General features: G+C 43.2%; 2 protein-coding genes across 3 annotated transcripts in view; both read left to right on the top strand.

Moving 5' to 3' along the window:
• The window catches only part of LOC306982165 (semaphorin-5B-like), a gene marked incomplete at its 3' end in the record, with an annotated part of 36459 nt that extends 31512 nt beyond the window's left edge, over positions 1–4947 (top strand). Inside the window, exons 16-22 of the mRNA XM_079581985.1 lie at positions 89–314; positions 392–613; positions 694–864; positions 2274–2408; positions 2479–2514; positions 2601–2812; positions 4780–4947. Coding sequence (XP_079438111.1) covers positions 89–314; positions 392–613; positions 694–864; positions 2274–2408; positions 2479–2514; positions 2601–2812; positions 4780–4947 — 1170 coding nt within the window. The remainder of the gene's footprint in view (positions 1–88; positions 315–391; positions 614–693; positions 865–2273; positions 2409–2478; positions 2515–2600; positions 2813–4779) is intronic.
• Positions 4948–12066: 7119 nt separating this feature from the next.
• LOC306982191 (voltage-dependent L-type calcium channel subunit beta-4-like) overlaps positions 12067–13325 on the top strand; it is a 33247-nt gene continuing 31988 nt past the window's right edge. For both annotated transcript variants that reach the window (XM_079582039.1, XM_079582040.1), the window contains exon 1: positions 12067–12297. In XM_079582039.1, coding sequence (XP_079438165.1) covers positions 12235–12297 — 63 coding nt within the window. In that variant the 5' untranslated portion in view covers positions 12067–12234. The remainder of the gene's footprint in view (positions 12298–13325) is intronic.

Here is a 13325-nt window from a genome sequence, read left to right as displayed (position 1 = left end):
GCTTTATGTAAATACAGTTGACTGGTTTGGATACTTCACTTCCACCGGTGCTATATAAACTCTTCCTTCTGCTGCTCCCCTGTGGCAGGAGTACCGGGCCTGTAACCTGGAGTCGTGCCCGGAGGTGCGCAGGAACACCCCCTGGACCCCCTGGATCCCGGTGAACGTGAGCCAGGACGGGTCCCGGCTGGAGCAGAGGTCCCGCTACACCTGCCGCGCCCTCCTCCCCAAAGCTCCGCTGCTGCAGCTCGGCAAGAAGAAGACGGAGACGCGCTACTGTCCCAACGACGGGACGGGGGCCTGCCAGACCGACGGTGAGGGGGGGGCACCAGGATATAAACACTACACTGTCTGTACCTGTCCTGATGCATTGTTCTGCGGTGACTTTCAGCCCTGGTTGAGGACCTGGTGAAGTCCAGCGGCCAATCCCCCGTCGTCCCGCAGGGCGCCCGCTGGGGATTGTGGGAAACGTGGTCCGTGTGCTCCCAGACCTGCTCCCGCGGCTTCAGGACTCGCAAGCGCCTCTGCTCCACCCCCCAGGGCCGGACCAACCCTTACAACTGCGTGGGCTCCCCCGTGGAGTACCAGGACTGTGGACTGCAGCCGTGCCCGGGTACAAATACTACCATTACTACTACTAATACTAATACTACAGACACTGGAGATGAGTTAAAGTCGTAATATATATTCCAGTGAACGGTGGCTGGTCCTGCTGGGCGGCCTGGTCCCCCTGCTCCTCGTCCTGTGGAGGGGGGCACTTCCAGAGGACCAGGACCTGCAGCGACCCGGCTCCTGCCCAGGGAGGAGACATCTGCATCGGGCTGCACACGGAGGAGGCGCTCTGCAACACGCACGGCTGTGAGGGTACGAGGACCATGAGGCTCAATCTGAATCCCTACAATGAGAGCTCCTGAGTCCTGATCCTCGCTCCTGTTCCTTTGTCATGTGATAAGGTCAACCATAAGGGTCCTATGTAGTTTGGCAATTTGAACTCAACACACTATTAAATACGTAATAATCATAGTTTAGTTGCAGTTTGTAATCATATTGATAAAATCCTCAAGGCAGGGGTACTCAGAGTATTAATTAATTATTCAAGGGGTACGTGAGAAAAAAAGGGTTGGGAACCACTGATCTAGGGGTTTCACATGACATCGGGAGACGGATGGCACATACAGTGGGAGGAAAACGTATGTGAACGCTTTGGAATTTCTCACATTTCTGCCTAAGTTGGTCATAAAATGTGGTCATCAAAATCACAACAATGAATACACAGTGTCTGCTTAAACTAATGCCACCAATAACATGTAAACATCACAGGGCAGAGAACCCAGGAATCAGCCAGCTATTAATACAAGGGACTTGTATCTTGGACCATTCCTCTTTACAAACCTGCTGCAGTTCAGGGAGTTTCCTGGGTTCACTTACTTATTCCTCCCTGTCCTGTGAATGTTTGCATGTTGTGGCCAATAAAAATATGATATAATGCAAATGTTTGGGTGGTATTAGTTTAACCAGACACTCTTCACTCATTCTTATGATTTTGATGAAGATCAGACCACAGTTTAGGCCAGGGGTCGTCATTGCCAAAACGCCCAAGGGCCGAACCTCATAAGAAGGCCTAAAGAAAAGAACTACTTTCTGCAAATGCCAATGTTTTACATCAGTGGTTCTCAGGTGGCTTTGTGATCCACCATTACCCTCGGATGACGAGCCCAGGACCCAAATAAAATTGCAATTTGTCATATATCGTATAAAATATTGTACGTTCCACGCAAGTTTTTGTTGAACAAGCCGTAGATTTCCCTTTAAGACTGAAATTATGATCAAAACAACCCAATAACATTCATTTTAACAGACACAGTTAGTGTTTCCATGCAGTTTCAGATGGAAAATATTGAATAAAACTTCCCTATAGACTCATGACCCACTGAAAATGTTGCCGTGACCCACTTTTGGGTCCCGACCCACTAGTAGAGAATCACTGTTTATCATTATATGACCAAGCGGGATGTTCTGACGGGACATTTTTAAAATACTGACTGATTTTCTTTCCACTGTAGCTCCTAATCTCTGGTGAGGAACCTCCAGAGGTCCCCAAAGGAGCTAAAGGAGCTATAAGAGGAAGCACACAGGCTCCTTCCCCTCCCTCCCTCCTCACTCACAGCACTATTCAAACACTTGTACCGGTTTTGGCTTAGACCTCAGCTTCCACGAGCAGCAGCAGAGTTGTCGTCCTGACCGTCCCGTCCCGTCTCCGTCTCCTCCCTCAGGTTGGCCGGAGTGGACGGACTGGGGCGACTGTGACGAGAACGGCCTCCAGTTCAGGACGAAGAGCTGCGGAGACTCTGGACTCTGTTTGAACAACGTGTCCCAGTCCAGGCGCTGTCAGCCCCACGAGGTCCCAGGTCTGTCAGTCTCACTCTAATGTGGAGAGAACTGGAGAAAATAAGCGTAATTAAATGTCCTCTTTTACAGTCATTCTACCCGGACAAGAAGACCAAAGCTGTGGAAGTAAGAATCTTTCCTATGCTTGTTTACTGTGACGCCATCTTGAAAGCGTCTAACCCTGCACACTTCCTGTTTCCTGTCACCGTTAGCGTACACCCTGTTCCAGTTGATCGCGGTGGGGCTCGCCAGCTTCTTCGTGGCGGCGTTGCTCTCCGCCATGGGCTACTCCTACTGCTACCACCTGAACCGCACTACCTCAGAGTCGGCCGTGATCCACCCGAGCACGCCCAACCACCTGAACTACAACAAACCTGGCAACGCGGCGCCCAAGAACGAGAAGTACATCCCCATGGAGTTCAAGGTCAGCGCTTTATCCACTCCTTTAGCTTTTTCTAATGTAAAGGAGAATGCTCACAGGCTACTCACTGAAATGAATTAGTGCAAATACAGTAGCTAAGTGACGCAACAGAAGCTTGATCGGGTCGTGTGATTGTTTGGCTCTACCACGCCTTTACTGGTGAGGAGGAGGATCATAAACTTTACTTTTGATATTAGAGAAATGTGATAGAGATATATAAACCTCTTGACCCCCGCCTTAACCAAGTGCATTTTCTCTAGTTCAGCTTTACCCAAAAAGCTCACAGCCTATAGGCCAGTGTAACGCCTCATTTAAAAAGCTGAGACCTGCAAAACTAGTTTAAACAGATCTGTTTTCTTGCGTTTTTGTTGCATCGCAGTTACTTTTTTGACATATGTTTTCATTGCTTTTTTGTCGATTTGTTGCCACTTTTCTGTTGCTCTTTTGTGGTGTTTTTGTCACTTTTACCTCAAAATGTTTTCACTTTTTCATCACAGTTTTGTCACTTTGTTCGTCACATTTTTGTCAAAATTGTGTCACATTTTTGTAAATTCTTTGTTATTTTTTTGTCACTTTTTTGTCACATTTTTGTCACTTTTCTGTCAATTTTTTTGTAAATTTGGTGTAAATTTTTTGTTACTTTTTTGTCACATTTTTTCATCACATTTTTTGTCACTTTTCTGTCAATTTATGGTAATTTTGGGGGATTTTTTTTGTCACATTTTTGTCACTTTTACCTCAAAATGTTATCACTTTTTCATCACGGTTATGTCACTTTGTTCTCCCATTTTTGTCAAAATTTTGTCACATTTTTGCAAATTTTTTGGTCACTTTTTTGTCCAATTTTTGTCACTTATTCGTCACATTTTTGTCACTTTTCTGTCAATTTATGGTAATTTTGGGGGATTTTTTTTGTCACATTTTTGTCACTTTTCTGTCCATTTTTTGTAAATTTGGTGTAACTTTTTTGTCACTTTTTTCATCACATTTTTGTCACAATTTCGTCTCATTAAAGCCAGATAAAGGCACTTTGTGTGAAATAGTGACATTTTCGTTATAATACAGTCCACTCGAAGGGTGTTTACTTTGAAAATTCAGATATTGTCGTTCTTTTTTCCCGTTGTGCGGTCTGAGCTGTGGAGCTTGATCCGGCTGGAGCTGATGTGGCTGAAAATAGAGTTGATCCGTATTTTTATCGTGGAGAGGCGGAGAGGGGCGGACGGTGTGGAAGGTTTCAGAACATTCAAAACATGTGGGATCTGGGGGTAGGACTAAAACTTCGGTTTCATACATGTAGCAGCACCTCATGGGTCGGCCCGAGTCCGCCCTAGTTTCAACCATGACTACATTCGAGGGGGAAATCATGGAGGATTTACAGACTCCTCCTACCCTGCTGTGACGGAGCAGCTTCCTAAAAAGGGCATAAGGGACTTGGATGGGAGACCGCCTGGGAATACCAGGTGCTGTAAGCTTTTATCCCCAGTCCGGAAACACCTCCAGGCTGGAGCTAAGACTTCCAGCCCGGTCCTAACACCTCCAGGCCGGTCACAACATCTGCATGCTCTGGCTAAGACTTCCAGTCCGGTCCTAACACCCCCAGGACGGCCACAACTCTTCACTGTAGACTCGGCCCTTGCGTGGCGTGTAGTTCAGTCGTAGCCACGCCCGCGCCGTTAGCTCTAATGCTAACAGACTGTCAATCAAAGTCCGGCCCTCAATTGTAACTAACCCAGCGTTATCACAGGAGGAAGATCTCTGTAGAAAGTTTAGGAAAATTTGAAACCAGACTTTAAAGTAGTTTTTAACGTATCTAAAGTGCAATGCTTTCTAATGGGTCTAATGGAAGGTACTACAGCAATCAGCCACGTAACAACGATCTTCCCTGATGTCCTGCCCCTCGTGGTCGATAAGAACCGTGATATTTGCATCTCTGTTAAATATATAAATACATTCCTTCTCTCTGATTCCAGACATTAAACAAGAACAACCTCCACGTGAACGACGAGAGCTGTAACCACTTCTCTGCAGCGCTGGGCTCCTCCAACATGTTCACCACCACGTACTACCCCCCCGGCCTCAGCAAGTACGACTACCACCACCAGGAGGCGCCCTGCCGGACCTACAACATGCACAGCTAAGGGAACGAACAAGACCTGAACCTACAAGTGAGGAGAGGAGACGCTTTTTTTCTACCAAGACTTGGAATTCCTACGATATTTGGGCATTTCTTGTTTAGTACTTTCCACTTCTTGCCATCCACTGTCTGTCACGTTAAAGGGATATTTCAGGATTTTTGACATAGGGCCTCGTTTCCTAGTTATCCAGAGTGTTGCTGATTTCTGGAGATATTTTTTTTTGTATTTCACGCAGTTCTTATATTTGAAGAGTTTCGTGGTGCTAGGCTAATGCTAGGCTAGTGCATTTCTACGTTACCAGCCGGGGGCGGACTGGCCATATGTCCATTCTGGAAGAGCACAGAAGGGCCACCGGCTCTCAGGCCACCGGTCTGGCCTCTCAATTTTCTCCTTGACCTCCTACCCCCCCACCATAACCGAGCTTTACCCAAATCTAAAAGCTTAAAAGAGTAGCGTTGAAATAGTGACGAAAACGAGGGTGAAAAGCAACAAAAAAGTGACGAAAACATGACGACATAGCAATGAAAAAAGCGATGGAAAAGGAACAAAAAGTGACAAAAAAAGTAATGAAAAAGCAACAAAAAACAACAGAAAATGTGACAAAAATGCAGCGATCACTTTTGTAGGCTTAGCTTTCAAATTTAGCGTTACACCGTTGAGAAGCTTTTAGATTCGGGTACAGCTGAACTCGAGAAAAGGCACTCAGTTAAGACGGGAAGTGAGAGGTTAAAATATGTCTTTGTGGAAGTGCTGCATTTACACTAGCTTGGGCCAGGCTTGGGTCAGAGTCCAGCCCCAGTCCGCCCCTGGTATCAGCTAGCCTGCATTAAAAACAGTCTGACCCGCTCCACACCTGAGGCAAATCACTTATAACACCAGACTAACCATATAAACGTCTGTGTCCATAGAATCATTTTTGGAATATAACTGACCTTGCATCACATGAATGATCGCATTTTGAGGGACTATTTTCTAGCAGATCACTCCACTTATATGGTTAGTCTGGTGTTATAAGTGATTTGCCTCAGGTGTGGAGCGGGTCAGACTGTTTTTAATGCAGGCTAGCTGATACCATAGGAATGCACTAGCCTAGTACTAGCCTAGCGCCACGAAACTCTTCAAATATAAGAACTGCATGAATTACAAAAAATAAATCTCCAGAAATCAGGAACACTCTGGATAACTAGGAAATGAGGCCCTATGTCAAAAATCCTGAAACATCCCTTTAAGCTACTCCTGCCCAAAACAGGAAACAAAGAACAAAATCCCGTACGTCTGATTCCCCCTTTTGCTTTGTGTCCGTTTGCTGTTGCTGATATTTATCTCCAGACTGGACAAATTACAAAAAAAGCAGATTTTTTGGGGGGGAAACTTTTCATTGTTTTGCTTGACTTTGTTCCTGGTTGCATCGAGGACCGACTTTGAAAGAAGAAACTTGGAATCAGACGCCCTCCCCGTGGACGATCGGGGTCAGGAGGCTCGTCCAAGGACTTTAAAAGACGAGAAGTCCGTTTATCCTCGGAGAAGATGAATAAAACCTCATTTTTTCGTGGTTTCTGAATTAAAAAAAAGACATTGTTCCGGGACTGAATTGTACAATATGACAAAAAAAAAATGAATCTTTGTGATCGTCAACTGTGTTTAAACAATGCTACAATTATTAAGCTCGTTGTTGCTGTTTTTCCAGACTGATATTGAACGCATCGCTGAGGTAGAGTAGAAGAAAAGGTAAAAATACACATTACCATCGAGCACTTAAGGTTTGTCTGAATGTAACTTTACTCAGTTTGTATTAACGGACTTTCTCTCAAGTGACCGTATTTATTGCTAAATGTAAATGTAAGTAGCGAAATGTAGCTGTTTGAAATGTGAATGTTTTGGCTTCACTGGAAGCGTTAAAAAAGGATCACGATTATTATTTTTATTCATTCATAAACAATGAATCAACAGATATTTCATGTATTGACAAAAGTCTCGGGAAAACAGAGTTAAAGGAACAGGTTCTTCCACACTGTGATATGTTCTTACCTGAGTTTAGACGAGTTGATGCGTACCTGTCTGGTCTTTGTACCTGTGGAAGGGCGTGGTCGCTTCTAACTTCACCCCATTTGGAGCTATAGGAGTAGATACAGACGGCATCTCGTCATAGAAGGGGGCGTGGCTTCGCCGAGGGGGAAAATAGAATCTTTAGAGACATTTTTCACTGTTTTTAGCCATTTTCTGATGGAAGATGAACTTATTTATCACACATAAAGACAGTTAAGTGTAAATTGGGTCCATATGGATGTTTACTCACAGCAGATTGTTCAGTAGAAGCGAAAAAAACGGTTTCTCTACAGATTCTATTTTCCTCCTCGGAGAAGCCACGCCCACTTCTATGACAAGATGCCGTCTTCCACATTTTCCTTATTTAAAGGGGGGTATTCTGCTTTTTTCAGTCACATAGCACCAGTCTATATCACTCTACAATGATGACCAAACCTTCTGTTGGTCTGTAAATGCAGTAAATTAGAAAAACTGCCTTGTATAAAATTACTCTCTCAAAATGGCTGTAGTGAATGTCTTGAAATAGGCCTCTGAACCTCTGAGCCTTTCCGACACGCCCCCTTCACACTCTGTCTGTGGCATCAGTGGGGAGGGGGTTCTGCTGAGGAGCAGTGGTTGGTTACTCGGCTGGTGATGAAAGCTTGGAGGCGTCTCCAGGAGGTGGGGGCGTTCCTAGGAGGACTCAGGCAAACCTATCCCTAAAATGGCCGCCATCAGAGTTTTTACAGATTACTCAAAAATACGTGAATGTGCCAAGGCAACACTTCAGGCATGTTTTTAATGAGGGAATGATAATAATAATACCCCCCCTTTAAAGGGGCTAGATGCAAGTTAGCCATTTTATACTCACTACTGCCACCTCAGGTCATACGTGTAACTGCAGCTTCTATATTAAGCTCGGCACTTCAGACCCGAAATAACAACTTTTTGAGCAACAGTGCAGGATTTTAGAGGCAGTTGTGGTGAACAGGTCTGAGATCGTTCTACACATTAGGACATGGCTGGAACATGTAGAGGGAGGAAAATACATCATTTTAACATTTTTAAACTCCGTATAGTCCCTTTAAAGCTGCCCTCATATTTTTCTTTTTGATTTTTTCTGCCAGTAGGTGTCAGTAGTGAGCCCTGCTCTGCCCCCTCCTCACCAGGCCCTCTCCCCTCACCCCCCTCCATACGCTGCTCTGATCATGGATTCAATAAGACACGTAAATCTCATTCATCACACACATTTATCAGCGTAAATCAGATATGGAGCAAAGTAAACATTTGAGACTTAAATATATTTGCTAAACTGCAACTTTCATGTAAGTCTCAATGTTTTTCTTTTTGGCATTTAGAACATAATACTTCCTTTTAGAACTATTTCTACAGTGCAGAGCTTTTTCCCCCTGCAACAGTACGGCAAAATGAAGCAGCTGAGAGTAGCTTTAAGTACCTGTACTTGGGTAAAAGTAACAGTACTAGTACTAGTACCCACGTCTGGTATTTAGTAAAAAATAATCTCAAACACGTCTTTATCACAATCTCACACTTTGCTGGTTAGAAAAATGCAATATTGATCTTAAACTGAAAGAAAATATCCAGTAGTTTCACTTTCTGGTTCCCTAAGCTCCTCCCATTCCCCCTCCTCTTGCTCCCCTTTGCTGAGCAGCTGTTTCAACAAAGGGAAAAATAATTTGTGCAGGTTTTGAGGAGAGAACAACATTGTAACATAATAAAATGGCATAAAAAAGCATGAAAATGGACTTGCTGCTCACTGTGCAAAACCTAAACCAGTTTTATTTCACTTCTGGCCTTTAAAGTGTTAGTCTGGGGAAACTCATGAGTTGAAATATAGAAAAAGAAGAACTTTTACCTCTTAACTTGACACTACTGTATCGGGTGCTACTTATCACCACATGTACTGTACTGCTTCTGCTTCTGAAATGTTAATATCCAGAAATAACGCTTTTGTAGCACGGTTTATTCTGTCATTTTTCATTTGTCAGATCTTTTCCAACACTATTTTTGTATAATGGACACTGTAAGAACAAATAAATCCATGTTTGTGCCAAAATAAACCCCGGTTTTCTCTGTCGGACTTTCAGACGCGCCGTCATCATCGTGATGAATAATTGACGGAGGCCCAGGTAGAGGCAAAACTTTTATTTCTCCGCGGACTTTTATTTTTACCTGCCCGGACCCTTTTAAAAGGCGGTGAATTATAGATGCAGTAAAAGTGCTTAGATAGAAGGTTTGCCCAGAGGTTCTCCAACAGGGTTAGGGACAGTTTGGGACTTTTGAAAATGGAAAAGTGATTTAGATGTGTCGTATTTTAACCTCGGCTTCACTGTGTGCTTTTTCTCCAGTTTGGCTTTACCCTTTTTTGAAAGCTAAGAACTACAAAACTGAAGTAAACAGATCTTTGTCCTTGTTTTGTTGCTGTGTTGTCGTCACTTTTTTGATGTTCTTTTTCATCAAAATGTTTTCTCTTTTTTGTAATTTTTTTCTTCTTTTTCTTAAAATTTTCTTCTATTTTTCTTCAAATTTTTGGCTCTTTTTCATCACTTTTTCATCATTTTTGAATCACATTTGTGTTTTTTTCTTCATATTTTTGTGTTTTTTCTTCACATTTTTGTCTTTTTTCCTTCAATTTCTTCGGCTTTTTTCCTAAATTTGTTGTCATTTTTTCATCACTTTTTTCATCACATTTTTGTCTTTTTTCTTCAATTTTTTGTCTTTTATCCTAAATTTTTTGTCTCTTTTTCATAACTTTTTTGTCATTTTTGAATCACATTTTTGTGTTTTTTTCTTCATATTTTTGTGTTTTTTTCTTCCCATTTTTAGTCTTTTTTTCTTCAAATTTTTTTCTTTTTTCCTAATTTTTTTGGGTCATTTTTCATCACTTTTTTTGTGTCATTTTTTAATCACATTTTTGTTTCTTTTTAATCACATTTTTGTCTTTTTTTCTTCACATTTTTGTGTTTTTTTGTTTGTACATTTCTTAATTACTTTGATATCAACACATGGGCCTATATATATATATATATATATCTGATAAAATGCTACCAACCTTTTCCTTCTTCCTCTTTTGTCCTACTTTATTCCTGCCTTACTTCTTTTCCGGGTCTTCCCAGTCGAGTGCGTCGCGACTGAAAGTACAAAGTTTTGACCCATTTTTGAAAAGTTGCGTCTGAATCTAAACTTAGTCGCTGAACTTTCCAGGTGGAGAAAGTCGTGGAGAGAGTGGAGGTTTCTATTTCGGGAAAGTGTCTCAAACTAAAATAGAGCCACTTTGTAAAACCATAATAAAAATCTATAAATGATGCAGCTTTTTGAGGTTATTTGAGGTTCTAAGCTTTCAAATAATGAATGGCATGTCCACATAAAGGGAAAGATATATCCCAGTTCAGTTGTAGTGTATGAACTAAAAGCATGAGCTCAGGTGAGTGATATTATTTTCTTTTGCAACGTCGCCCTCTGCTGGTCAAAGTAAAGCCGAGCAGCTTCTTACAGTGTCGCCCTCTGCTGGTCAAAGTCGTGATCCATACATTTTCCAGCCTGTTGTTATTTAAATTGAGCAAATAAAACCCACCCAAAAAATGGACAAATGATTGATTTTGAGTTAAAAAGCGGATAAAGTTTTGTCCTTAACACCATCTTTGTTTCTTTAGATATTAAGTAAAGTAGCCCGAGGACTTGCTTTAGCCTTATTTGAATTAATTATGCCAACCCACTTCTTATAATAACCACCTCCTTCACTCTCTCTCTCTCCACCTTTACTCTCCCTTCTCTTTAACTGTCTGTCTCTCTCTCTCTCTCCCTTCTCTATCTTTCTTCCTTCTCTTTCTTTCCCTTCTCTTTTTTTCTCTCCCTTCTCTATCTCTTCATTCTCTTTCTCTCCCTCCTCTTTCACTCCCTTCTCTCTCTCTCCCTCCTCTTTCTCTCTCTCCCTTCTCTTTCTCTCTCTCCCTTCTCTTTCTCTCTCCTCTTTCTCTCTCTCCCTTCTCTTTCTCTCCCTCCCTTCTCTTTCTCTCCCTTCTCTATCTCTCTCCCTTCTCTTTCTCTCCCTCCCTTCTCTTTCTCTCCCTTCTCTATCTCTCTCTCCCTTCTCTTTCTCTCCCTCCCTTCTCTTTCTCTCCCTTCTCTATCTCCCTCCCTTCTCTTTCTCTCCCTCCCTTCTCTTTCTCTCCCTTCTCTATCTCTCTCTCCCTTCTCTTTCTCTCCCTTCTCTATCTCTCTCTCCCTTCTCTTTCTCTCCCTCCCTTCTCTTTCTCTCCCTCCCTTCTCTTTCTCTCCCTTCTCTTTCTCTCCCTCCCTTCTCTTTCTCTCCCTCCCTTCTCTTTCTCTTTCTCTCCCTCCTCTTTCTCTCCCTCCCTTCTCTTTCTCTTTCTCTCCCTCCTCTTTCTCTCCCTCCCTTCTCTTTCTCTTTCTCTCCCTCCTCTTTCTCTCCCTCCCTTCTCTTTCTCTCCCTTCTCTTTCTCTCCCTCCCTTCTCTTTCTCTCCCTCCCTTCTCTTTCTCTCTCTCCCTTCTCTTTCTCTCCCTCCCTTCTCTTTCTCTCCCTCCCTTCTCTCTCTCTCTCTTCCTTCTCTCTCTCTCTCTCTCTTTCCCCTCTCTCCTCTCTCTCTCTCGCTCTCCTTTTTCTCTTTCTCTCCTCTCTCTCTCTCTCTCTCTCTCTCTCCTCTCATTCATTCATTTACCCCCACTCCGCTCCGCTCCGCCTCGTCTCTCCTGTAGCTCCTCTCCGGCTCCTCTCTCTCTCTCTCCTCTCTCTCTTTCCCCTCTCTCTCTCCTCTCTCTCTCTCCGTCCCCTCTCTCTCTCTCTCCTCTCTCTCCCTTCTCTGTCTCTCTCTCCCTTCTCTCTCTCCCTTCTCTTTCTCTCTCCTCTCTATCTCCTCTCTCTCTCCTCTCCCTTTCTCTCTCTCTCTCCTCTCTCTCCTCTCATTCATTCATTTACCCCCACTCCACTCCACTCCGCTCCGCTCCGCCTCGTCTCTCCTGTAGCTCCGCTCCGGCTCCTCTCTCCTCCTCACCTGGACTTTCTCCCTCCCTCATTCCACCCAAACTCTCTCTTTTCTCCTCAGTTTCACCAACTCCTCGCTCCAACACTTACTTTCCATCACCTCGTCTCTGCCTCGCGTTCAGTCGCTCCCCGGTCCAGTCGTAAGTCCCAGACCCTGGATCCCAGAAGCCCCCATCCCGCTCCCTCAGTCCGCCGGGCCGGTCCGGAGCAGCCTGGACTCTGGACGGACGTTCTGGCCGAAATGTCGCGGCACATTTACATCCGTAACAAGATCGGGGAGGGGATCCACGCGCCCATCTTCCAGGTAAAGCATCTGCAGACACAGAGCTGCCATTAAAGCACATTTCATCTGAATATCTTGAATAATAGTAACTCTGATCAGCTATTTTTGCTTTTCTTTGGCTTCTTTTTTGGACCTTGCCCCAGATAGGTAGCCTGTTTTCAGTCAGATTTGGGGAAGTAGGTCCGCGGTTATTTTTCCACTGTGGTCGCCTGGAGATTTGAACAAAATGGGGTCGAAGCGGAGTCAGATAATTAGCCCTGGTCCGCGGGGATTCGGCTTAAAAAGGCTTTTAATGGAGGATCGGAGGATGAATGAGAGGAGAGGCGTGAGGTAGAGAGGATGATTTATGTACAGGCGCTTTTATTCAGAGAGTTAAAGGAGAAGTTTGTCATGAGACTCGTGTAGGGTTTGATGTGTCACCTGTTGTGTTCACTGACCCTGGGAATAAAACATTATACAGCAGAACATTCAGATATGAGATATGAGAATTTACACAGAGGGGCGACAAAGGAAAAAGATGGAGAAAAAAGTGTGTGGGGAGAGAAAAGTTGCAAAACAAAATGTGGGAAGAAAAATAAAAAATAAAAAGTAGGGGGGGAATGGGAAGAATTGAGAAAAACTGAAGGAAAAAAAAAAGAAAAGACAAAAAAAGTAGCAGAAAAAAATGGAAAGATTAGGAAAAAATCTGGAAAATATTCAGGAAAAACGGGGCTAAATTTGGGAAAAATTTTGGAAAAAAATTAATTGAGAAAAAAAATGGAAGAATTGAGAAAAACTGGGGGGAAAGAAATCCCCCAAAAAATATGGAAAAATTAGAAAAAAAAAAGGGAAATATTCAGGAAAAATAAAACAAATTTTTGGAAAAATTTACAAAAAGGGGAAATTAATAGAGAAACAAAAGGGGGAGGGGCGAAATAGGGAAACAAAATTAGAAAAAAATCTGGAAAATATTCAGGAAAAAATTGGGAAAAACGGGAAATTAATTGAGAAAAAAAATGGAAGAATTGAGGAAAAACTATGGGGAAAAATAGAGTTGCACAAAAAATTGG

This window comes from Gobius niger, assembly GCF_951799975.1.
Source record: "Gobius niger genome assembly, chromosome: 23".
NCBI classification, from domain to species: domain Eukaryota; kingdom Metazoa; phylum Chordata; class Actinopteri; order Gobiiformes; family Gobiidae; genus Gobius; species Gobius niger.
The sequence above is the reverse complement of the archived record's forward strand: the minus strand, read 5'-3'. Positions and strand labels throughout refer to the sequence as shown.